Raw genomic sequence first — 25,304 nt, 5'->3', positions numbered from 1 at the left:
CAGCTCAACTGTAAAGCTTGTAGAGAGCTTTTAGTAAATGAGCAAACCCAAACGCTTTCGAAAACATCCTGCAATTAAATCAGATGGCGAACTTTGAGTTCTTTCCCAAATAAAACCAAGCGAGTACAAAAATCTTCAATATTTTAATTGAACAAAACACACAAATGTACACTTATCACAATAAGTTTTGCTGTCTATAACTCGTTTGACATAAGTAGTCCCAATTATAAAAAAGTCTGCTCAGTTGCTTTTGATCAGTTAGCCAGTGATAAAATAAGTTATAAAAGTAGTCCCAAATATAAGAAAGTCTGCTTAGTATCACTTGATCAGTTAGCCAGTTATAAAATAAGTTATAAAAACACGAAAGGGGTTCTGCGGAAAGAATGAATGTCTTGGAAATGCGTATGGAATTTTTAAAGCAAACTGCGAAGTCTTTGAAAAGTATCTTTGTGCCTTAGATGCGACTTTTGGAGCCCGATTTGACTTCAAATAGTTTGCGAACAAAGAAGACCTGAAAATAGTAAGTAATTAGTAAAGGAAACGCAAAAACATGAGTAAACTCGCCTGTATAGAGCACGTGATCAATATGACCACAATTTGGCTAATCGAGAAGGTTTGAATGTAGGCATTGTTGTCCAGGAGCAACGCATAGTCACGCGATTCGCGATGTCGGCTGTGCGCTTGAAAGCCCATCATATCGTTGATGTTGCGCTCCACAGTGCCAATGGTCGCCTACAGAAATATGTAGATCAATGGGAGTAATTGTTGTTGGATTTTTGGGGTGTGTCTCAAAACCAGTTTAGCTTACGGTGAAGTTTTGCATGTTCAGCTGCAGCTGTTCGATCTCCTTGGCGTACTTGTCCCAGGCATCGTACTTCACCACTGTGATGTAGATATTGACCAGCTTTCCAGCGAATCGGGAGAACTGGTTGTCGATGCAGACGGAGTAGTAGCCACCCGGCGACACCTGATCCGTGTAATCCGCAGTTGCTTGCCACTGGTAGGGTTTCACCACCTCACCAGCAGGATTGCGGACGGCGAAACCAGCCATTCCATCGCCTCCACGCACCACCTAGAGAATATCATTCATATCATATCATGGAAAACCATGCTATAGATCCCCAGTCCTACAATCTACTTACACTGAAGGACACGTAGAAGGTGGCTCCCGCCTTAACGTATTGATGGTAGCAGTCCTCCTTACCAGCATCTATGTGGACCTGCAAGAGAAACCACGTTCCCGGTGAAATTTGACCCTCTGGAGGAATAGCAAAGCCAGAACCCACCTTGTAGTCCATGGCCACCGCTGGCAGATTCTCGTACCATGGTTGTTGGGCCTCCTGAGCGTTGGTTACGTCGATTAGGAGACAACAACAAATCACAGCAATCGGAAGTATTAGATTTAGTTGATCTCTCTGCCACGTCAATTGCATTTTGGGATTTATACTCGTCGGATTACTGCTGCCTGGGTGGGGATGAACTCAGGGGTATCCAATCTGCCGTTTCCTCTGAGCTCTCTGTCAACAAAATGGGAAATTGCACCGGTTAACTAGCTTTCTATTTGCCAAATTACCATAAAGTAAAATAAACGAATTCAATAAACAACCGACCTGTTGCTTAGAGGTGGACTTTTTGGTATGTGGTATTTTCTAGAGCAGGGCTGCCAGATCTGTGCAGTTTGCAGCAAAGAGAGGCGGAGTTCTTAAAATATATTTTTGAAGTGTAGTTATTGCTTGAGTAGTATGTATATTTATTAGTATGTTATACATGTTCTATTTTAAAAGCTGGTTAAGCTGAGCAATAAACTTTGAAATTAATTTTTTAAATACGGAAACGAACCCCTCTTAATATTTATGTACTACGTACATGTAGGAACAGTCTAGGTATGGCAGCTCTGAAATTTGAATCTCATCTGCGGTGATTAAAAAAGAATTTAAACAAGGATCTAATCTGATTTACTACTAAATTTGAGCCATATCTTGAAATACGAACAATGCTCAACTTTTAAAGACTCTCCAAGCTGTCTATCTCCCTTATCGGCAACTTTCCCACCACTTTGTGATAACAACATCTGTTTACATATGTATGTACATACATATGTACAATTTGTTTGCGGCTTTTTTTTTGCGATAATTAAACAAACACATACGCACATCGAGTGCTGATTAACCTCTACGGTTTGGAGAGGGTCAGATAAAAACGCAGTGCAATTGGCACTCGCAATCATTCCGCAACTGCAGCCGGAGCCAAAATGGTTAACGTAACGGAGGACGTCTTCGCCAACGGAGCGGTGAATCCGTTCACCAAGTCGAAGGATACCATCAAGCGGTTCACCCTGACCAACGGAGCCGGAATGTCCGTGCAGCTGATCACCCGTGGAGCCACCATTACCAGCATAAAGACGCCCGATGCCAGCGGTCAAATAGATGACGTGACCCTCGGATTTGATGATTTGGCGGGCTATCAGAGCGAGAGAAATCCGTATTTTGGAGCAACCATTGGACGTGTGTGCAACCGGATTGCCAATGGCAGTTTTTATCTGGACGGAAAGCTGGTGGAGGTGTCCAAGAACCGGGAGAACAAGTTCCAGCTACATGGCGGCTTTGTGGGCTTCGATAAGGCGCACTGGGAGGTTGTGGAGGTGCGTCGTGATGGTGTTACTCTGTCCCACACCAATCCCGATGGACACGAGGGCTATCCCGGCAAAGTGACAGCCACGGCAAGCTTCACCCTCAGCGAGGATAACTGCCTCCATGTCCTGATGACTGCAGTGACGGATAAAACCACTCCCGTGAATCTCACAAATCACTCCTACTTCAACCTGGCTGGCCACAAATCTGGAGCTAACGGTCTCTACGAGCACACCATCGAGATCAATGCTTATGGCATCACTGAGACGGACCAGTCCTCGATTCCTAGCGGTCGGATCACACCCGTGGAGGGAACCGGATTTGATCTTCGTGTGTCCAGCAATCTGGGAGAACGCCTCAAGGCGCTACAGCCAGCTCGCGGCTACGATGACAACTTCTGTGTTACCTTCACTCCACCACAACCATTGGCTAAGGTGGCCCGAGCCACACATCCGCCCAGCGGACGCTGGCTGGAGGTGGTCAGCAATCAGCCCGGAGTCCAGTTCTACACTTCCAACTTTATGCCGGATGTGGAACGCGGAGAATCGCCCATTCCCGGCAAGGATGGAGCTGCCTATGCCAAGCATGGTGCCTTCTGCCTGGAGACCCAAAAGTTTCCCGACTCCGTGAACCACAGCAATTTCCCCTCGACCATTTTGCGACCTGGCGAAAGCTACCGGCATGAAGTCATCTACAAGTTCGGAGTTTCTCACTGAGTGAGAATCTTATCTAACCCATATATACGCATATGTACCATGTATCCGACTAACCAAGCAACCCGTAATTATTTTAACCAATAAACCAAAAGAACGCAGATTATGCAAAGAGGTTCGAACACGCCGCGATCATAAAACCGTGGCAATCAATGAAACCCACGAGTACGGGCCATATATAAAGCTGTTGAAGGGTTTGGAGTTGTAAATCACTTGAAATGATTCTCCAGCTGGTGCTTATCGTGCAGCTCTCTCTGGGATTTGGCCAGGAGATTGGCTCCCTGCGAATCATGAATGGCACTGCAGCGAAGGCGAAGCAGTTTCCTTACCAAGCTGGACTACTCTGCTACTTCGAAGGATCCCTGGACGAGCCCAATTTGTGCGGAGGCACCATCCTCAGCAATCGTTGGATTGTAACCGCAGCCCATTGTCTGCAGGATACGAAGTCGAATCTGTAGGTAACATACTCATATTCCTTTGATTTATATATTCATCAATCTCACCTACTTAGCTCAAAAGTGCTGGTCCACGTTGGTAATGTGACATCCTTGGATGACAAAGAAATCGTGGTCAACCGGAGCCACACCATTGTCCACAAGAAATTCGATCGCAGGACCGTGTTGAACGATATAGCCCTGATCAGATTGCCCAAGAAACTAACTTTCAACAAGAATATACAGGCCGCCAATTTGCCCAATGCTAGGAAGACATACACAGGTCGCAAAGTCATAGTTTCGGGCTGGGGTCTGACCACCACGCAAATGCCCAGCAAGGTGCTCCAGTACATCCGAGCGCCCATCATCTCGAACAAGGAGTGCGAGAGGCAGTGGAACAAGCAGCTGAAGGGCAAAGCCACGAAGTCAGTGTACAGCTCCTTCATCTGCATCGATTCCAAGAAGGGTCTGCCATGTCGCGGCGACTCCGGAGGTCCGATGGTCCTGGACGATGGCAGTAGAACCCTGGTGGGCGTTGTATCCCACGGATTTGATGGCGAGTGCAAGCTGAAGGTGCCCGACATTTCCACGCGCGTTTCCTCCTTCCTCAAGTGGATCAAATACAATACTGGTGGACTGAAATAGTTGATGTGGAATGGAAAGAATTAAAAGTCGAATCTCTTTTCAAACGTGTGCTTTATTCTTATTACTTCATACAAACTCCCATACACTTTCTCGTTCTCCGTTCCATTTTCATAATATTCTCTTGTGGCTTTCCTAAATTTGTTATCATTTCTTAATGTTGGTTGTTGGTTTCGATTTGTATGTTATTTGTGACGTTGCATGTCGTTTAAACAATTTGTTTATGATAATGTGTAGATGTTCTCGTTTTGTGGGCTTTGTTTACGTGTGAATGTGTGGTTAATGTTGCTGATTATTTGCAATTCTTCCCCTTGCTTTAATTTACCTTATTTGTTCTCGCTATTTCGTAAATGCATTTCTCAAAATGTACAAAACCAAAAAAGAAGTGAAAATGATAGCGTACAATGAGTGCGAGTGATATAATTTGGTTCTTTCAACGATTCTTTTAGTATTTTCCCTATATGTACAAAAAGTGTAAACGAAATTGTGGAAAAGCTATACAATTTGTTAGTTAACAAAGCGAATAAGTTGATAAGAACTCGGCTGAATAAATTAGTTTCTTTTCGTTTCGTTTTGTTTGTAGTTTTCTTTTTTTTATAATACGGCTGCTTGAAGACTTCAGAAAAATTGGTTTGTAACTAGCGTAAAATTTGTTATCTTTCGTTTAAATATATAAAAATGCACATATTATCCGTAGAAAATAATAAATTTAAAGTAATTGTTAAATTGTTTTTTGGATTTTTGTTTTTTATTTTTTTGTTTTGTAATTTTTTGGTAAGATTTTTTCATTATTTTCGTTTGCGGCTTGTCTTGTAAAAATGATCAAGTAATTTACTATGCGTTCAACTAGTTTTATTTTCGTATTGAAATATATATGCTTTTTATATATATAATTTTGTAACTTTCAATATTGCGTTTATCATTTGCCTATAAATCCATAGAGTTAGTGTGACTTGTAACTATATGTTATCATAAATATTTATTATTACGGTGACCTGTTCCAATTCACAGTTTATATCGAAAACCGAAAACCGAAATTGAGTTTTGCGGCATTTGTTTTTTTGCATTTGGAAAAATGATTCGAGAACAGATTTTCATTCGTTAGTTGAAGTGTAAATTTTGTATGCATTTCCTTCGTATAAAATGTTGGTTGGGCTTTTTGTATTTTACTTTAACATACGCAAAATATATTTTGTATATTTTCCATGTTTCGCTTAACTAGGGCATTATGTATAAGTTAATATTAATTATTACTTTTGCTAAACTTTGCCTTCTTTTTGGTTGTTTTACGTTTACTTTTATTTTTACGTTTTTTGGTTTTTTCATTTTTTGGTTTTTTCATTTTTTTTCCATTTGTTGAAACAGTAACTTTCAGTCATCTTGTAATCATAATAGATACATATATGCAATATTACATACGTACAATAATATTCTGGTTTCGTAATTTCAATTTGTTATGAGCGCCGCGTACAATGCATAAAAAACGCACCTCCTTTTCTTTCTTATATAGTGTGTCGTGTTCGTAACTCACATTCGATTAGGTTTCTGTCAATATCAATCAATATCAATATCGGTTGTATAAAAGCTAAAATGTTTCCGCTGCGTATGACAAAGTTACCTATTTTTCCCAATCCAAAAAGTGCCAACACACACAATTTTCATAAAAATTTCCCCGCCACCGCTCAAACAAAATTTGATTAGATATTCGGTTTCGATTTTCATAAATTGTTTGCTTGGTTTCTCATTATCATTTTCATTATCATTTGAAGTTTTCTTTTTCATCTTCTTTTGGCAGTTATCGTTTGTTAGGTTCTTTTGACATGTTTGTGGTTGCTGTTAGCTGTTGTTGTTGCTGCTGCGATATCGGCTGAATATCATATCATTGAATTCACGTATGTATATCTTCGTTATCGTTATCATTAAGTATGTATATGCTAAGCAACTAACATTGGACCATTTCCATTGCGCGACGCACTATATAAGAAAACTAGCTACTTGATTAATTTACCTTTATCCATATATGCATATATAATATATATGTATATTATTCGTACTCGTATTTATATATTTATATTCGTATTATAATGCAGTTACGTTGCGTTACGTTATTGAAATGGCGCTTTGCCAACGAAAGGAAACGGAAACCCATGCTGGCCATGTGGCCAATCTCAGACCCAGTTCCAGCCCAGCGGAAAAGTATTGTACAGCGAATGCATCCAACCGGCGAACTGCCTCTCGATCAACTGGAACAGCTGCTGTCGCAGGCAGATGCCCACGGCCACCAGCACGACTACGGCGGCAAAAAGTCATCAGTCGCACTCCGGTCCCTCCGAGAAGTGGCCACGCACATCCAGGGCCGAGGCCAGCTGAAAGATGATGTGCGACAGCGAGGGGTGCTCCAGCAGTTCGTTCGCCGGCAGCTGCGGCTCACAACGCGGTCTCATGTGTCGCCCCCGGAATCCGCGGTGCAGACGCAGCACCACATCACAGAAGACGAAGCGGAGGATCAGGGTGCGCAGGAAGTCGTCGCCGAAGAACTGCACGTAGGAGGAATCTGCAGAAGGGGATAGATTAGTGTGAGATACTTAATCTATCTCTCTACGGAGAAGTATCTCAAGAGTTAAGTACTGATAACGCACCTATGAATCCAATGCCCTGCTCGATCTCATCGATGCGACACCGGGTGACGAGGCGCGAGGCCTCCGTGATGAAGCGATCCACGTAGGTCTGGCAGCGTTCCCAGTGGTGGATGGGCACGTCTCCAACGTTGCAGATGTAGCAGAGGGCGGTGAGCGGGGAGTGCAGGAACAACGTAAACAGCGAGCCATGATGCTGCACATCAGCTAAAATGATACAAGCCAAAAGGATATAAGTGCCTGGTGAAGAGGGTGGAGAGAATGAAGATCCTACCCTGGAATGCGGGCGGCACATCCTGCGGGGACATGAGCACCACCAGCGGCTGGCCAAAGTAGCGCGGTATGTGCTGAAAGACAAACGAGTTGTCCGAGTCGATCACAACGAACATGGGCCGGCGTGTGAACGGATATAGATCACCCGGATATAGGCAGTGGTTCTCCTTGTACGATTTTCCGCGGCACGACAGCCCGCCACCATCCACACTGTCCCGCTTCACGCTGGTGGCCAGGCCGCCCAGCTCGTAGCCAACTGGAATAAAAAATTATTACTCTAGATAACAGCATCAGTGATATGGTGATGTACTCACAATCCTCGGGATGTTTGGTGGTGGAGAAGCAGCCATCGGCGGACATGTAGAGGAGCAGGGCACCGCCCAGCGGCAGTTCCTTGGAGCCGCTGGCGAGGAACACCAGCAGCTGGCTGATCGACGGTTTGTACAGCAGATACTTGTGGGGATTGTCACGAAAGGCCCGCCCGTTCTCCATGTAGCCCTTGGAGCCCGGCACTCCGTACGGCGGTATTCGGCTGGCCGCCGGACTCGCATCGTGCCCGTGTAGTCCGTGGGCCATGCTCAGCGGATTCGTGGTGGACTCCGTGGGCTCACGCTCCAGCGTCTGCAGCATGCGGAACATGTCCATGGTCAGTTCCGAGAACTTGGCCTGCTCGCAGGCGGAGCCCACGATCAGGATCTCCTGCAGGCTGAGCGTCATGTGCGGCGAACGCTCGCATGGCGGCGTCGTCAGCGGCGACAACCTAGAACCGGAACCACTGGACACATCAGTCGGGGTAGTCGCACTCGTCCTCAGGCGGATGGCGGGGCCCGTGCTTTCACAGAAGAATTGAGAATGCGGCGCACTAATGAGGTGACAAGGGTACGGGAGGGGGGAAAGTGTTCTTTTTTTTTTGGGGAGGGGGAGATCGTGGACCAAATGATAATGAAATGATAACGAAATGATAACATCTTGTGGAGTGTGTGTGCGGTGCGGCAATGAAACTGTATTCACTTACTTAGGGAATGTATTTAGATCCTTTTAGATTTTTTTTACAATAAATGGACAAAGTTTCATTGCAACACTTGGATGTTGTGATGGGTTTTTTGGGGACAGAGATCATGGTTTAAGTGCGTGACAAAATGACAACGGTGAGTGTTCTTTGGTGTTTCAAGTCTTCTGTGATAAGCACAACAAATGATCAAATAATCAACGGCAAACGGAACTCAAGCAAAACTCGTATACCTACGCAAACAGAACAGGGCATATGTACATACATATAGGCCATATATATGTACTTATAGACAGATAGAGGCTATACACTTGGCCACCCACAAGCTGTCCAAACTCCTCCTCCGCCGACGAAAGCACGGGCAAATACGCGTGTACGGAGAGAGGCTGTGCCAACGACTCACCTGTGCGACAGGATGATGGGATTGGAGTCGGCGTGCAGGACGGCCACCGCTGCCTCCGCCTTGATGAAGCCCTTGATCTCCTCCAGCACCAGCGACCACTCCAGATGATCCTCCGGCTCGTAGCTGCGGGGAAATCTGGGGATTAATAGGGAGTCAAAAAATTGGGCAACCAAGTAATTACGTGTTGGTGTACTCCTGTATTTGTTTTTCCAGCTCGGTGACCAGCTCCCGCACCAGCTTCATCTTCTTGAGCAGCAGACACACCACAATGAACCGGGCATAGTATCGCAGCTTTTTCACCATCAGATCCGGTCGATCCTCCTTGGCCGCCCGCGAGTAGTACGCTCGACCCCTAATTGCCGCATAGAACTGATACGCCTCGTTCAGGTAGTTGGTTTCGCTGGTTCTTAAGCTGGAAAAGAATTATTCATTTATAAGCTTTTTTTGTTTTTTTTTTTGCATAATAAGTACTTACTAATAGTGATAATAAAGCTGGCCAATCTTGCTTGCTATTTCGCCGATCTGCCAGCGCTTCAGGCCATACTTGGAGTCCAGTACCATGCGATGTTGCTGCTGGAACTTCCACAACTTGGTGTAGACATCGAAGGTGCGGCCGAAGTAGGCTTGCCACTGCCGATGGCCATACTGCGGCAGATCCCTGCAGATACAAATATACATTCCATTAGTTACCATAAAAGATATTTTAACTGTATAGTACTCACCTGAGCCCGTTGAAGAGCTGCTTGGACTTCTCTAGCAGGTGGCAGAACTCCAAAACTAGCTTTCGATCCTGTTCTTCCGTCGATTCCATTTTCACCATGCCGTTCTTCTCAACCTCCACCGCAATGTGTTATGTCTGCGAATTGGTTCTGCTGCAATGCAAGTCATTCATTAGATTAAACTAAATTCTAGTCTATGAACTATGAACAAACCTAATTGTGCAATTTTTCGATATGTATCTACCCATTCACTCATCTATCCCCATTAACATCTATCCATCTATCTATCCATCTAACTATCTATCTATCTATCTATCTAACCAACTATCCATCTATCTATCTATCTAACCAACTATCCATCTATCTATCTAACCAACTATCGATGTATCTATCGATCTATCTATCTATCTATCTATCTATCTATCTATCTATCTATATCTGTCTATCTATCTATCTATCGATCTATATATCTATCTATTCATCTATCTATCCATCTATCCATCTATCTATTGGTGCACATATCTATGGTAAATGAGGGGGCCAAATGGGCTGACTGCCCACTTGAGATTCATTCAGCCGCTCGTTGAGCCATTGTTGATGTGGATAATGTGCATAATGACGAGGATTATGTCAATGGGGCTGCTGCTGATGCCGGGACTTTGCTTACAATAAAATGAAATGCCAATGCTGCTTTTTCGCCCCACAAATACAACTCGCGTATTAAATTTTTAATTTTTTATGCTCTCCAAACCAACGATGAATTCAGCTTTCATTTGCTTTTTGGCTCTGCTTTTTTCTAAGCCTGTGAGGTAGTGAATTTAAAGTCATAACTGAAAGGACTCATGATCTCGATAGCCAATGCCGATTCCAATACGAATTCAATTAAAATTTCAATTTGGTAAAAACAATTATGTAGTCTTTTAAGTGCACACGAACAGATGGATGAGATGACCCGGATGGGAGATGAAAATGGGTGGGGACAATCGTTATACTGGCTATGCATCAAAAGCTCAATTAATAACGCCCGACCAGGCGACCAGGCGAAATTGTTTGCACAGAGAAAAAATAAATGAAACACACACAAATATACACACACATAGACATACAGGAGCGGAGGAAAAATCCGGAAAATGTCGAGAAGGGCAGAGCGGAAAACAGAGTAAATGCACAAAAGGGTCGGCAGTGCAAATGGCGCCGCAGCGGCCACATTGATTTGGCTTTGGCCAAACTAGGTCGTTCCACAGAGCACAAAAACTTTCAATATGAGCTCATCAGCCAGCAGCCCAGTACAGAGAGAGAAATCGGGATAACTACGAACAATTCACTAGCTAAATATACCTGAGAAAGCACGTTGTTGCAAACCTGTTTCAAGCCTTAACAAACTATAAGTTTTTAGCACTTAAGAAAAACAATTCGCTCTAAGCTTATTTTTCAACATTTTCTTGCTGTGCATTTAGAAATGGTAACTGAAGATGTGAGTCGCTGGCTGGGTGATGGAGTAAATATAGTTTTTTCCTTATTTTTTTGGTAGGGAAACTGCGTCAAATATGCGTCACCTCGGCGAGAGTCCAACCAACAAGTCGATGTGGGGCACACACAGCGAGGCAGGACGCATTTATGGCGCCCTAATCAAATTAAGCTTCCATTTAGCGCGTTAAAATTACATAATATGAAAATTACGCATACGCAGCGTTAACAAACAAGCAGCGAGTGGAGTAGTATCAAAACAAAAAAACAAAGCTGACTAACCAGCTCGCCCACTCAGTCAGTGAATGACAGACGACTGGCTGGATGATCCTCCTCCTCCCCATCCTCCTCCTCCTCCTCCTCCTCATCCTCATCCTCCTCCTCCTCCTGTTGCTGACTTCATCATCCTCGCCTGGCTATCATCCTCGGCAGCAGTTAACCAACATCATCAGCATGTCAACATGTGGAAGCCGGAAATGAAGAAACACAAATACTAAGCAGAGTCGTTGCCACTGCTATGCTGCTCATTAACACCCTTCCCCTCCGCCAAAAGGACTCCTGTCCCGTGACGTCCTGGCTCGGCTCCTCCACCCCGCATCGTCCTCGTTCCCACTCCCAAAACGGAGACACACACTCGCAGTTGGTGCAGGCCTGCGTCAGGATGTCCTCCGCCACCAACAAGTGTGTCCCCATTCGATTTTTAAAACCACTGAAGGTGTCCTTAAAGCTTAAATCAAATTTCCGTTTACTATCGAAACATAACTACAATAACTTTACTTTTCAAGCAAAAGTTTATTATAAAATAATTAAAATCACTCTAAGAGATAGAGTATTTATACGAAGTTTTATGAAATTTGTGTGATAAAAAATGCATTAAGCTTACTACTTTAAAACAAGTAACATTTCTAGTAACATTTTATGCACTAACTCAGTTCTACCTTTCAGTTTTTAAAAGAAGGACGTTTTGCTTTAATTCGCGACACTTTTGTCGCCTGGCTGGAGTCAGTCAGTAGTTAACGTGGAAAAGTTTTTCCACTTTTTTTTTGCGCTGTTGCGTGTTGTTGTTGCTGTCGTTGTTGTTGCCTGTGTGACAATGTGTACTACAGCAGCAACAACAACAGCAACAGCAAGAACAACAACAACAACCGCTACGAGAGTGAGTACAACTGTTGGGGAAAATCCCAATCCCAGTCAAACAAAGCGTGCAAAAAAAAACGCAAGGAGAGGCGGAGTATGCAACGCACTTTGGCGCCCATCGGCAGCGTGGCGGTGAGGGGAGGGGAGGCGTTGGATGGTGGGGGGTGGTGAAAGAGGGAAAGGAGTGAAAGGGGTTTTGGTGGGCGGCCTGGGTGGTCCTGTCGCGCTTTTTACTGACTGCCAGTGCGTGCATGTGTGGGTGAGTGTGTTTTTCAATGCCCGCCAGCACTTCTGCAACAGCAACAACGGCAACACTACACGGCGAAAAATAATCAAATAAATATAAAATAATTATTTTAAAATAAAAGAAATATGTATTCATATAAGCAATAAAAACATTTCCTAATTAAAATCTGAAGATAGCCAATTAATTTGTTTTCTTTAGCACCTTTCTGTAGGGAATTTCAAAAGGGTATGTCATTTCTTCAACAAATGTTGGTTTTTGTATTAATTTGAAACCTTTTGCTGTTTTTTTTTTTTAAATCTTATTTTCTTACAGTGCGAAAAGCTAAGCGGATCAATCGAACTTCCCATTGTTTGAAACAAATTGTACTGTCAGTTTGTTGACTTAACATTTTTTGGAGCACAGCCTATAGTATTTTTTGAAAAACGCAGGTAATTTTGAAACTGAAGCGATTTTTTCCGCGTGGAGCAAAACTATTCGCTGCTGCACCGCGCTCTTTGCTATTTGGCAAAGCTGCACTTTTTTTCCGTTTCGCTCCTTTTCTTTCGGAAAGTGGCAGTGTGTGTGTGTGCGGGTGTGTGTGTGTGGGTGGGGTGTGTAATCCTTCAAAGGCATTGTAGGCTACACATTTAATGGCATTTTGACGCTGCCGCCGCTGATAATGATGTTGTCGTACATGCAACGTCCGCATCCGCAGCAAACTTCAAGTTGTCTGTTCATTCTGTTCCCTCTGTTCTGCTGTCCTGCAGTCCTTTTGCTGCCTCCCCCCAAAAAGGACCTCCCCCCGCCACATCCTCCGTGCAGCCGTTCAGTCATTAGGACTTATGAATTTCGGCTTAACAATTGAGCGGCTCAAAGTGCGATGGCGGGGTAGAGGTGTCTGCAAAACTTCGGCATAGTTCAGCCTTCATAATTAATGGCAACATAGCTGGGGATAAAAAAAAAATAATAATTCCAGAACGAGGCGTACATATAGAAACCAACTACTTGAGTGGGCCAACTTTGGCCTAATGATACAGACAGACGGACAGGCAGTCGGTCGTCCGAAAGTTACAATTCTCATATCTCGCAGCTCGCATCTCGCATCTCGCTGCAGACATCACAAGCTGCAGGAAAAGTTTGTCAGGAGCAGGACCAAAAACCGGATGCGAGTGACCAGCGGAGAACTTTTGCCTTTGGCCCCCAGGACACTTTTTGTGAACTGTTCGACTGTCGCCCGGGGGCAATTTACATTTCACATTTAATTGGCAATTTCTATTTATCGAAATTGATCTCGCACCAAAGTGGGCGAAGTATGTTTGTATTTTAGCTGCCAACTGTGTACAGAAGTTGGAAAAGTACATTTATCAGGGGCACACTGTATGGAAACACTTTTAAGAGGATTTCTATTCGAAAACCTGATAATTTGTAAAGGTAATAAATCAGGCACTTTAAAAGAACTTGAAGAAAATATCCTTTACTTACAAACCACTTAAAGTGAAGCTAGTGAGCAATGGAATTCGCAAGCTAGGAAGATTTACGAAAAATATTTATTTATTTATAAAAATATTTTTAAAATTTTCCAACTAAACTCCATTTAAAGTCTACATAGATAGCTCGTATCCTTTAGAGGTAACAAATAAATCTCTCTTATATTTCCCACTCTCCCTTCGGATTCACTTAGTAATAGAACCTCAATATACTCAATATCCCAAGTTGAAACAATCATAGTTGCGTTTTGTTGTGCTTTATTTGCCATTTCCCAGGGGGTACCCCACCGCTCACTCACCTTTTCATTGTTGTATCTGCTGCTGCCACCAACAACAACAGAAACAGCAGCGGATGCGGATGCGAATGCGGAAGTCGCAGTCGCAACCTCTGCTAGCAGTCGCGTCGCCCTGCACTTGACATATGTTTCGCCGGATCTGGTCAAGATCGTATTCTATAGCTTAGCGCTCGAACACTTTGCCACTTTGCCACCTTGCCACTTTTCACTCACTGCACTCACACGCGGGGCACTTTTTATATATATATATATTTTTTTTTTTTTGCCGGTTTGCAAGTTGCCCTTGTTGGCAATTTCACCGAGGACTTTAGGGGGCGATTCGAAAACCGTTCTCAATCTTTCAGTGATATTTGGGCGATATCCCGGAACTGGAGCATTACGTGCTGGGGGAATTAAGCGGGAGGAGCGATTGTGAGTGGAGAACGCTGCGACCGTCGCGTTTGGCTGCACAGTATTGAATTTTTTCGCATTTACATTTTTAACGAGGAGGGTTGGGGGTTGGTATTGATTTTTTTGCCACTTTGACAGCTGCGTGGTGCCAGCGCTGGCCAACAGAGGGCGTCGCTGACAGTTGCCAAATTCGCGGGGGTTGAACAGCTGACCGGCGAAAAGCCGTTACAAGTGGAGATTTCCAAGTGAAACGCTCTACAGGGGTAGTAAAATGATCAAATTTATCAGTAGGTGGCGCCACTTTCGAGGCAATCAGCTGATGAAGTTACCTGGATTGTTACACAAGTCTCCATTAACCCATAATGCCGCTTTTGTATACATTTTAAAATATTAAAAGTATTTCCATGGGAAATCTGAAAAATCTGATATATTCCTCCATCTGAAACCAATATTAAAATTTTGAAAACTCATATCTTGTTCTGTTTCTATTTTTATCTAGGGGTCACACTACATGAACACATTTCTTGAGTTTTATTGCAATACATAAGTTCAATAACATTTACATTTCGCATTACATAAAAGCGTTTTGAATTATATTTGGTTGGTTGCTTGATAAAATTGGGACTAAAATTGTTGCGGTTTTTAGTGCTCTTTCACTATCACAATGAAATAAATTACATTGTTCGGATACAGTATACAATAAATATATATATGCTTAAGTGTGTGTATACGCTACATGTAAAACAGTATCTAGTCGCATGATAGGTTAACCATATTATATGGCAAATACAGATACATACATACATCTATATAATCCTCTATCTATCATTACAAGACGCCAGATTTTTCTCTCATTTGGAATATGCGCGTAGCTTTTCAGTCTTTCAATAAATCCAAAAATCTAAACGACAAAGCGTCCTAGTTGTATCGCCTATATATAAAGTGAGTTTCATATACGTAAGATAGCTACAAGTTTTGTTTTTATAGGTCTTAAGGAGTTCTAATTTCTGAATCATCTACTCCTAGAAGTATCTTCTTTTGGGCTTAACTCTGTGTATTGTCCTGCGGTTTTTGGATGCTAAATATGTATCTTACATTTATAAAACTCACTTAACATATTATGGAATAGTTAAGCTACATGTTGATTTTTGTCTGCTTGAGTTATATGTTTAAAATTTGGCTCTAGTTACCATTTCAAATGAATTCGATGTTCGGTTTTTATAGACGCGAATGGATCAGAATGTGAGTGCACTTATGAGTGGTAAAGTAAGTCAAATAAGATTAGATTGAATAGAGTTCTAAATTCTTATATTTTTTATAAAGCAGTTATTTTCACCATAGTCATTTGGATACCAAACAAATTTAGATAGACTACCAAATATTATATTATCTATGCTCTATACACTTTAGATAATTTAATAAAAAAATATTACACAATTTTGAATATAATTTTCAGCTTAGATAGCAAATTATCTATTTTTATTTCTAAATTATAATTGAATTAACAGACTATTAAAATTGATCGATGTCGATTCGACTTTTACTCTATTAAATATTTTGTCTATACTCATTCAATTCTATCTCATTTAAAATTATAACATTTAGTTTTAAACCTCTATTAACTGAACACCTAGAAACTATTTCATCATCATCCTACCCATAGTGCACTCGTATTATTCTTGAGACGGATCTCTTGGCGGCCTAGACAAGGGTGACCTACAATCTGGTGGCCTCCGAAGTGGTCTGGACATCGCCTGCCCCGTGCACCTGCTGACTGGTGGTGGAGGTGCCGACATCAGTGGTGGGTCGCGGCAGATGCGAGTAGTATCCCAGCTGGCAGGAGTTCTGGTGGGACAGCTTCTGATTCTGACTGAGTTGGTACTGGGCCGCCTTAATAGCAGCCTGTTGCTGGGGCGTCAAGCAATCGCAGGCGGCCAACAGCTCCTCCGTGGACTTGGCCGTAATTGTAGTCGTGGTGGTGGTGGTCAGCTCGCCCACAAACTCGGTGGGCGGTGGGGCATAGTTTTCCACATCGCCATAAGTAGAGTATCTGCCATACGGGTTTCTACGCGGCATCGAGTGACGCTGCTGGGCAATCTGCATTTTTATGGCTGGTTTCACTGCCACTGTGTCCAGGTAACCGTAGCCCACATTAAAGCCCGCCTTGTTGGCGAGATTGTCCCAGGATTTGGGTTTCTGAACATAGGCTATAGTATTGGGATAGATCTGCTGCGGTTGCATTTGAGTAGTGGTCACATGATATCGTTGGTGGTAGTCCCCCTGGTGATGATGATGATGGTGATGGTGTCCCTGGTTCGTTGGCTGCTGCTGTTGCGGCTGCTGCTCGTAGGACTGCCTGGATTTTGTGGAGTGCTGTCGCGACTGACCCGTCTCGCTTTTGGGATCCCAAAACAAAGTATCCGTGCTTATGGATGTGGTGTATGAAGCAGTATCTCCGGTGGCAAACTCACTCGAGGTGCAGGAGTGCAAACTGCAGTGGCTGGCTAGGCCGGAGGCCAAGTCGAAGTAGCGAGATCGGGTGCTGCCCGTTTGGGATTGCACCTGGCAGGGATTGTGCATCTGGTGGGCATAGTGATGGTGGTGCGGAACAGCCTGCATGGGCTGTTGCTGTAGTGATTGCTGCTGCTGCTGCTGATGTTGCTGCTGCTGCTGCTGCTCATGGCTATGATGGTGATGATGGTGATGGTGGTGATGTCCAGATGCTGCAGCCCCGTTCCCATTGGGTGAGGCATGGGATGTGGACTTGGGTCTGACTCTCTGCTCCTTGCTCTCCACCCGTTCCCTGTCCCGATGCTTGTGCTTATGCGTGTGCTCCTTGTGCTGGCGATGGCGTCTTCTCGTGGGCACACAATGCGTATCGCAGCAGGGACTGGCCAGGTCATAGGCATCCAAGCTCACGTTATCCGGCGCCGCAGCTGCTGACTTCTCCGCCGACTTCCAGCGAAAGTGACCCAAGCAGGGATTGCACGAGTGTCCCACATGACAATGCTTGCCCGAGGACTTCTCTTTCTCGGTCTTTGGTGGTTTAGCCGGTGGCTTATGCTTTTCACAGGTGCGAGGAGGTGGTGCGGGTGGCTTCACCGATCCACCGGTGGTGCTGTGATATTGGGTAGGAGCCGTTGTTGTGGGTTGGGTCATCGAATTGGCATCCACGGACTCGGTTCGCTGGAGGATATAGCGCTGTGCCGGTGGCTGGTGATCACTGCTGCTCCGCTGAAGACCCAATCCGTCTACAAATTCCTCTGAGCTGCCGTGCGTGGGTCGCAGGACGTAGCGGTATGTGGGATCCAGGTAGTGGTAGGTGAGCATAAATTGAGCGGGAGGAGGTATGATGCCAGGACCACCCACCCCATGCTGGCGGGTCGCAATGTTAGGCACATCCTCGGTGGACAGGGCGGGTCGGTAGAAGCCTGCTTCACCACCCACCTCTGTGGGTGATACTCCTTCCCCATCGCTGGGCGATGTGTTCGCATTGGCCTTCTTACGCGCCGGCAAACTGTGCGTCTTCCACTTGCCCTCCAATAACTCACGCTCCCTCAGGTGCACCCTCTCCAGCTCGTTCATCTTCTGCTGCAACATGCTCTGCAGCTGGATGTAGCGCATGTGGAGATCCACCTGGGGAAACATACGTGTGTCAAAAATAAATTTTGGTTTTCTATCCTCCAAATACTGTACCTTCCTCACACAGTCCTCGAATAGAACTACCATCCGCATCCTGGTGTCACATTGCTTAATGAATTCGACGATGGTCTTGTGGTCCGCCTTCTCCATATCCTTTCCGTTGATGGAGAGGATTACGTCGCCCTCACGCATGCCAGCTCGATAGGCCGGACCACCATACTCCACGTAGTCAACGTACGTGATCATTTCCAGCTCCTCATCCCGTTTGTAGTGAATCCCATAGCTCTGCAGCGTGAACCCATACGAGTTGTTCTTTTTCTCAACGATAATGGTGCGGCGTCTTCGATCCTCGTCCAGATTGGAGGCCAGATATCGCTCTGACTTATGACGCCCCAGGATATGGGTTGAACGTGATAGCTGGAATGTAATTAAATATTACAAGTGTACACTTTAAAGTTGTAATATTGAAATCCCTTTTGCAGGAACGAGATTTTCTATAGCCATTATCTAGCGCTGCTCTCTACAAGTATCTGTGAAAGGAATGTGTTGATTTGCGGTGAAAGTGAAAAGCTTGTATGCTAAACTATCGTTGGCACTTCCGGGTATTTGCACGTCTAGGCAATGTGGCACACCGAATAGCCGCCAGGTGTGTTGGAGGTGCAAACCATCAAAATGATGTTTGCCAAGCCCATTCCTTCGTCCCTGCTGTTCTTCCTGCTTTTATTGAAAGCATTTCTATGAATACTGGATGAAGCCCCCGGCAGGCAACACTTTCACTGCCTTCCCCCGAAAGGCAAACCAACCCAGAATACAGGTGCGGGCAAAATAATACCATGCAAGCCCTGCCCAAAGATTAACAAGCTGGTAATAAAAACAAAAAAACCAACATTTTTACGCATAAAGTATTCGAAAAGTTTGTGCTTTAAATAAAAATACTTGTAAATTAAAAATAATATACTCAGATATATGTAAGGGGCACCTATTTTTAGATACAACACGCTAAGTATAGAGACGCAGCACAGTTCTTTCATTAACGCTTTTTTGTGCGGCCATAATAACTGGCTTGAAAGGCTTTAGAAAGGACCTCCCGCCGACTATAATGCCATCGGCAAGGAAGAGCAAATTGTGCGGCATTATATACAGAAATACAGTGCACGCTTAAATGAAATTGTAAGGATTTTGATTAAGAAAGGAATCACAAATAAAATGAGCTAGAAAACTAGGAAAATGCAAGTGGTGCTCGAAGAATGGTTTTCATCTTATAAAAACAGTAATTCGTTTGAGTACGTAAGTTTAACCATTGATTCAATTAAAACTGTGGCTTCAAATTAAAGCCGTAATAACTACTTTTAATAGAAATTGTGCCTGCTATCGTGACTTTAGTATGAAATAGTGCCCAAGCTAACCATTTATAGAGTTGTGGCGATTATGGCATGCTCGCAAACTTGCCCCTTTCATTCGGTGACCCATAAATTAATCCAACTGGTTAATTTTTCAAATTGCCCGGGCCAAAGTCAAGGCCCTTTCAGGGACTAAGCTGCTCCCTGGTTGGGTGGGTGTACGATACATTTCAATATATGACTATTTCCGGGGCATTGAATTATTAACACTTGATCGACGACGGCGGTTGTTGGCGGCTGTTGAGGTTGCCTGGCGAAGCGTAAACTATGCATAACGACCCGGCTGTTGGGTTAAACAGCTGAGGGGGCAGCAAATGCACTCGGATGGGGATGGAGGATGGGAGCTTGGTGGCGCAAAACCACCCCAAAGTACGCCCACTCAACAAGGCAGCCAGCAACCACCATCTATCACCCACCACCACTAGCACCACCCACAAGACAAATTCAATTGAGCCAGCACTGCAGGACCTTGTCGCATTATTATGACTCAGTGTAGGGGGACAATTGAATTCACTTGGAGACGATTCCGACTAGCAGTTGGATGGATACTTGACCACTTGGACATACCTGCGCATACTCGATTTCCTCGTCGCTGGCATCGAGACTCTTGTGAAACTTAAGCCTGCCCAAGCTGCCGGTGCCATTGACATAGTGCGACCCTTGCTGATGGCTCTGATGATAGAGGTGTTGCTGCTGCTGCTGCGACTGGGCATAGTGCTGCTTGGGATGCTGCTGCTGCTGCTGCTCCTGCTGGCAGGCGGCGGCCATGAGGGAGCCCACGGAGGTGGCATTGGAGGCCGAGATGGATACCGCTGCTGCCGTGGTAGCCGCACTGCTGGCCGCCGTCGCAATGCTTTGGCAGCTGGTGCTCATGGGCTTGCTGGCCATCCTCCACTTATTGATTTCTTCACGCAGTCATAATTACAGGCGGATCATTCGAGCCGCTCAAATGAGACACCGACAGATACAGATACAGATACCGAAACACACGGCAATCTTTCGCTGCAAAAGCGGGTAACCTCCACCACTCAAGTTTACACATCGACTGTGGCTGCTGCTGCTTGACTGTAATTAGTCATGGCCATTCATAAAGTTCACTTCGAGTTGCGTTTATCAGTGCTATATCGGTACTGGGCAAAAGTTTTCCATATTCGAGCTCTGTTCGGTACGGTTCGGTTTTGTTGTCGCGTGAGTCTGTTTCCGCTTGGTTTGTTCCACTTCCGTCGAAGCCTGGTGCCGTACTGAGCGCTGGAGGTGCCGAACGGAAGCGGGAGAACGAACGCAGAGCGGTGCTGCGGAGAGCGGAATGCACCCACACGCACGGCCAGCAGGGAAAAGCGGTTAATATTTATGGCACATGTTGACTGCTGTATCGCAGAGACTCAACATTTTGGGGGTGAAGCGCATGCGCCTACTTTGCATGGCCAGCAGAGCACACATAGCGGTTAAATGTTAACGGAAAGGCCACAAATATTTAATGTGATTTTAGAATTTTTATAACTGGGAAGTCTCTTTATGGAATTATTAGCGGTCGCCCTTATTTCGCACTCAATTCAAGTCTAACCAGTACCTTTAACACACTTTTGTGATTTTAATTTTTTTATTATTAAATTTTGAGATTAGATGGCAGATATATTTAAAAAAAAAACGTTTTGAATATGGTTTCTGTTAAGCTCTTACGCCTACTAACATTGCTGTAAATCGCCTGACCACTGTCAACTCTTAACATACCTTGTACATTATGCACATTAAAACGCTTGTTTTGTTATTTTACAAATGTATTTATGTTTACAAATGGAACCTTGCTACTCCGCCAACTCTCCGCCAGGCACCAACTGAAATTGATAAATTAGAAATTAAATGTAATAAACATAACGTAGAAGAAGAGCACCCACCATTGTGATGTTGTTGCCATTGAGCAGAATCTGATCCAGTTTGGTGATGCGGCGTCCATCAGGCGTGTTCTCATACTCCGTCACGTCGTCCAACAGCATATTCACAAAGTCATCGAATCCCAGAAGAGTGCCCACCATCTCCTTGTCGTTCTTCATGATGATGTGGATGCGGGAACCGATGCATTTGTCCACCAGTTCTGAGGGGAATCGCGGGAGTGCCGGCAAAAGTAAGAAACTCTCAACTTGCAGATTTTAACCAGTTTTACTTACCCAAAGGCATCAGCGTAGAGATGTTGGAAGGGGGAGGAACGGCAGTCATGTTTTTGTATGTTTTGTTTACTATTATTTATGAGAATAATTGGAATTCCGCTAAAAACTTTTTAGCAGCGAGGTAAACAATGCGGAATTCTGTGCATGAACTGGCCACACCAAAAGTGTCAGCGGTGAGTGCTGAAAAATCTTGTTTGTCAGAGTAAGCGGGAATATAGCTAAATATAAAATATATATTAAACAACATTTGATTTTATTTAAAACTTATAGTTTAAAGAGATGCCTAATAAATCTTTTGAAAAAATTCTTAAGAGAAAATGCTTAAGATAGAATACATAATGGCAGCAATTACAGTAAAGAATAAATTACCGCTAATACTGACCTCAAAACAGCCATCACTCTTACCTATATAGTAACGGATTTTTGGCATTCTGCGAAACGGTCTTACCAATTTTACCTCATAATTTCAAGATCAGAAGTTATATATCCAAAAACTTAATCTCCCAGCAGTAGCTACCTTATGCTGGCCATTTGCGACGAGGGGTGAGGTTGTGCCGCCACCCTCTGCTTGCATAATGTCCATGTCGTTGGGCCCCAAGATCCGGAAACTGGTCACCAGCAGGCGGCACTTCCTGCTTTTGCGCCGATCGCTGAACCAAGGTCAGTGGATTTGAATGCACCACAACTTTTAGATAACCATGTGATTGGGCGCCTTTGCAGATCTGACGACGGCGCTGAGACCCTTCTACTTCGCTGTGCATCCGGACTTCTTTGCCCAGCATCCGGAGCAGAGGAACACCAACGAGAACTCGCTGAAATTGCTAAGTGAGCATTTGGAGGCTCTGTATGAACGCAGGCAGCGAAGTGGGGACAACCAAGTGCTCAAGTTCTATGTGCGCACTAGTGCGGATGCTGACAAGCGAGACTCCTTCAAGCTCATCCAGATACGCACGGACTGGCAGAGTACCCGAGATCCCAAAACCTTTATACAGGGTCTTCTGGAGTCCTGCAACTTGTCCACGGAGTATGTGAAGAACATTAAGGCGCAGCCTGAGTCGCCAAAGACCTCTGGCCTGGATATTAAACCAAGCCGGGACTATCACTATGACATGGAGTTCGCCGAATTCGAATCTCAGTTAAAGAATGTTGGTAGAAAACTTTACAAACCAGAAACCATTTAATTACTTATTTCCTTAATCCAGGAGCGTGCCAGCAAGCGTCCAGTGCTGACCAGCTGGCTGGAGGAGAATGCCGCCACAGCCAAACAACGCTCTAAGGAAACTGCGGATCTGCAGGCCGAAATCGACAAGCTTAAAAAAGTGCTGGTAGAGAAACTGGAGTTGCAAGATGCCCGCTACGAGTGCGGCTGGAACATTGAGCACTACCGCGGCTGCTTGAAAACCTTGGAGCGACTGTCCAACACCCATTTGTTGGAAATGGCTTCCTTGAAAGGTCGCATAGTGGTTTTTGCTCCCTTTACGGGCATCAGTTTAGAAGGTCATGTGATGCTATTTACCGGCGATGTGCTCAGCACCTGGATTGACTTCATCAAGAACATTCCGCACCATGATGCCTATTTAAAGGTGGTGCCCGTGTATGAACGCACACTCTCTCAGGTTCTCCTGAAGATCCAGATAGGCCGTCGCAAGTTTATGCCGAAACAACAAGCAAGCGGCTATGCAAGCTACCTCATGAAGGTGACCACTTCGCTCAGCGATTACCTAGGCAAACAAAAATATCCGCCGGAATGGCCAAAAACGCTGAAAGAGTTCACCATAGTGGTGGAATCAGAGGCAGGTCCTCTGATGGTAAGCCCCACGGGTCAGTTTATCACACCAGCCACCTGTCCGGGATCCATACTCGTGGACTTCATCAGCTTAAACATGGAGCTGGCCAGGGAGCGAATGAAAAAGTACGCGCAGGACAAGCACATCGAGCAGGAGCTAATGGACTCGTGCATTAAGCAGCTACAGCTGCAGTCGCTGACCAAAGATGACGCCATAACCCCAGACAAAATGATAACATCTCTAAGAGACTTATCCCAGGTGCAGTTGAGAGAATTGCAGGGATGCAAGCTCCACATAACCCACTACTACTCGGTACTGACCGACGGCGTTGTGTGCATACCCTGGGATTTTCAGCAGAGGTAGTTGGATTTTCTCATGTGCCTTATTAGTCAAAATAAACATAGCAATAATTTATAGTTATTAAGTTTGCTAAGTCCCCTCTCACTTCCAGTTAAGCTGCATCGCTGCAGTCTTCGAGGCTCCAGGTGCACTCTGCCTGATGAGCTGAAAACTCGGATGCGTGACGCGTGTAGACGTGATGCTCCTCGCCATCCCAGTGCAAAGGATCGCCGCCGCACAGAACGGAGTTCTCAGTGGCAGCATCGTAAAAGGAAACGCCTCCATTTCTATATATCACTCTCCACCAGTTAATGTTGGGCCGACTGTAAACGTTTTTGGTAATCGAGTTGGTTGCATTGTTCGAGGTTGCAGTCGCTGGTTCCATGAGGATGTAGCGACTACGCCAGAAGGCACTATAAAAAGCAAACTGCGGCCGGCTGTCATTACTGTGACCCCGTTGGATGAAATATGCAGCCTTTTTCGGATCTCGTGCGTTGCTGCAGATGAGGTACGTCTGCGGACACTCGTAGATATACGAATTTGCATCAGTCACATTCCGAATGCACACTTTTCGAGCGGTGTACAGCAGTTGCTCGTCTTTGGGAAGGTGTGCATAGATTTCCGTTTGCAAGGACTTCGCAACTTCTTTTTCAAAACCAGACTGCGAAAGCAGTTGCCTGATGTTGCGCTGCAAAGCCTGTTGCACTTCGGGATCTCCACGTTTGAGCTCTTCCCTGCTAAATAATTGAAGATTGGCTTGCGCCAACTGACTCAAACTGGCCGTTAAATTACCCAGGCGCTGCACGACACTTAAAGGTTTTTCCAGGGCCAAAACAGCATCGTAGAGCACTTCCAGAATGTCTCTCAGAAAATCCAAAGTGCTGAATGTCAGTCGTTGGACCAGAGCGTCTACCAATGGAAAAGTGGCCACTCGACTGGCTGTGTGAAAGGGTGCCTCCAATAACTGGGCGCTACGATTGATGAAAGCCCGATAGATGTGTTGCATCAGTTGGAGTGGCACATCAGTGTGCACGGCCAGCTGGTCATAAAATTCTAAAATCCTTAGGGGATCGTAAATCTGCTTGGTCTGCTGAAGCTCCTTCCACAACGCTGTGTAGATGGCCTGCTTGAGTTCCAAAGTCCTGGCTTGATTCGCTATTTGAAGGACGAGCCTGCCCCGCTCCCAATCTCCTCCAACTTCAGAGCGAATTACCGACTCCAGATTGGAAGAGGCTGTATAATCCTGGGCCACAGCAGCTGGCTCATTTCGCCAGACATCGATGTGGTATATTAAGTCTTGAACCGGCGCAGATGCGTTGAGAACCGTCAAAAGTTTGCTGCTGCTATTTTGGACACTCAAATCCAGGGCGCCAGTTAGGCCAATGCCCATGAGGAAAAGCCAAGCGGATGAAGATGCCATTGTGGCTGTACTGGTTGGATGCACTCGAAGGGCGATGCTTATATAGGTAAGTGGAGAATCGGTACTTCTTTGTAGTTCAATCGGATATT

At 44.8% G+C, this 25,304-nt stretch overlaps 8 protein-coding genes across 10 annotated transcripts; 3 read left to right on the top strand and 5 right to left on the bottom strand.

Annotated features, from left to right (window-relative positions):
* Nucleotides 1–124: 124 nt before the first annotated feature.
* Nucleotides 125–1,693, bottom strand: LOC120448143 (transmembrane emp24 domain-containing protein B). Its single transcript, XM_039629968.1, has 6 exons — nucleotides 1,611–1,693; nucleotides 1,287–1,517; nucleotides 1,143–1,220; nucleotides 809–1,072; nucleotides 565–732; nucleotides 125–511 (listed from the first exon to the last, which is right to left on the bottom strand). The coding sequence occupies exons 2-6, from the start codon at nucleotides 1,431–1,433 to the stop codon at nucleotides 455–457; spliced, it is 714 nt and encodes a 237-aa protein (XP_039485902.1). The 5' UTR covers nucleotides 1,434–1,517; nucleotides 1,611–1,693; the 3' UTR covers nucleotides 125–454.
* A 433-nt stretch (nucleotides 1,694–2,126) lies between these two features.
* LOC120448141 (galactose mutarotase) lies at nucleotides 2,127–3,449 on the top strand. The gene has a single exon (XM_039629965.2). It carries the CDS (start codon nucleotides 2,252–2,254, stop codon nucleotides 3,344–3,346), a length of 1,095 nt encoding a protein of 364 aa, XP_039485899.1. The 5' UTR covers nucleotides 2,127–2,251; the 3' UTR covers nucleotides 3,347–3,449.
* A 103-nt stretch (nucleotides 3,450–3,552) lies between these two features.
* Nucleotides 3,553–4,466, top strand: LOC120448142 (collagenase). Its single transcript, XM_039629966.2, has 2 exons — nucleotides 3,553–3,797; nucleotides 3,855–4,466. The coding sequence occupies exons 1-2, from the start codon at nucleotides 3,562–3,564 to the stop codon at nucleotides 4,420–4,422; spliced, it is 804 nt and encodes a 267-aa protein (XP_039485900.1). The 5' UTR covers nucleotides 3,553–3,561; the 3' UTR covers nucleotides 4,423–4,466.
* A 116-nt stretch (nucleotides 4,467–4,582) lies between these two features.
* LOC120448140 (protein SCAI) lies at nucleotides 4,583–14,565 on the bottom strand. Of its 3 annotated transcripts, none has more exons than XM_039629962.2 (9): nucleotides 14,076–14,565; nucleotides 9,463–9,612; nucleotides 9,216–9,398; nucleotides 8,922–9,152; nucleotides 8,741–8,863; nucleotides 7,643–8,103; nucleotides 7,330–7,584; nucleotides 7,059–7,262; nucleotides 4,583–6,973 (listed from the first exon to the last, which is right to left on the bottom strand). In XM_039629962.2, the coding sequence occupies exons 2-9, from the start codon at nucleotides 9,558–9,560 to the stop codon at nucleotides 6,729–6,731; spliced, it is 1,800 nt and encodes a 599-aa protein (XP_039485896.1). In that variant the 5' UTR covers nucleotides 9,561–9,612; nucleotides 14,076–14,565; the 3' UTR covers nucleotides 4,583–6,728. The 3 variants fall into 3 exon arrangements, with proteins under 3 accessions (XP_039485896.1, XP_039485898.1, XP_039485897.1); XM_039629964.2 differs by having other exon boundaries at nucleotides 7,643–8,088; XM_039629963.2 differs by having other exon boundaries at nucleotides 8,741–8,875; nucleotides 8,934–9,152.
* A 1,409-nt stretch (nucleotides 14,566–15,974) lies between these two features.
* Nucleotides 15,975–21,135, bottom strand: LOC120449356. Its single transcript, XM_039631769.1, has 3 exons — nucleotides 20,072–21,135; nucleotides 18,159–18,521; nucleotides 15,975–18,098 (listed from the first exon to the last, which is right to left on the bottom strand). Exons 1-3 carry the CDS (start codon nucleotides 20,390–20,392, stop codon nucleotides 16,179–16,181), a joined length of 2,604 nt encoding a protein of 867 aa, XP_039487703.1. The 5' UTR covers nucleotides 20,393–21,135; the 3' UTR covers nucleotides 15,975–16,178.
* Nucleotides 21,136–21,264: 129 nt separating this feature from the next.
* On the bottom strand, nucleotides 21,265–21,829 carry LOC120449357 (U6 snRNA-associated Sm-like protein LSm5). The gene is made up of 3 exons (XM_039631770.1): nucleotides 21,670–21,829; nucleotides 21,400–21,596; nucleotides 21,265–21,339 (listed from the first exon to the last, which is right to left on the bottom strand). The coding sequence occupies exons 1-3, from the start codon at nucleotides 21,716–21,718 to the stop codon at nucleotides 21,310–21,312; spliced, it is 276 nt and encodes a 91-aa protein (XP_039487704.1). The 5' UTR covers nucleotides 21,719–21,829; the 3' UTR covers nucleotides 21,265–21,309.
* Nucleotides 21,830–22,102: 273 nt separating this feature from the next.
* On the top strand, nucleotides 22,103–23,872 carry LOC120449099 (T-cell activation inhibitor, mitochondrial). Its single transcript, XM_039631407.2, has 3 exons — nucleotides 22,103–22,329; nucleotides 22,390–22,814; nucleotides 22,872–23,872. Exons 1-3 carry the CDS (start codon nucleotides 22,245–22,247, stop codon nucleotides 23,817–23,819), a joined length of 1,458 nt encoding a protein of 485 aa, XP_039487341.1. The 5' UTR covers nucleotides 22,103–22,244; the 3' UTR covers nucleotides 23,820–23,872.
* On the bottom strand, nucleotides 23,820–25,233 carry LOC120449100. The gene has a single exon (XM_039631408.1). It carries the CDS (start codon nucleotides 25,213–25,215, stop codon nucleotides 23,908–23,910), a length of 1,308 nt encoding a protein of 435 aa, XP_039487342.1. The 5' UTR covers nucleotides 25,216–25,233; the 3' UTR covers nucleotides 23,820–23,907.
* Nucleotides 25,234–25,304: the final 71 nt, after the last annotated feature.

The sequence above is a fragment of the Drosophila santomea genome, chromosome 3L, assembly GCF_016746245.2.
Source record: "Drosophila santomea strain STO CAGO 1482 chromosome 3L, Prin_Dsan_1.1, whole genome shotgun sequence".
NCBI classification, from domain to species: Eukaryota; Metazoa; Arthropoda; class Insecta; order Diptera; family Drosophilidae; genus Drosophila; species Drosophila santomea.
Note: the sequence above shows the minus strand (reverse complement) of the source record. Positions and strands in the feature narration are given on the sequence as shown.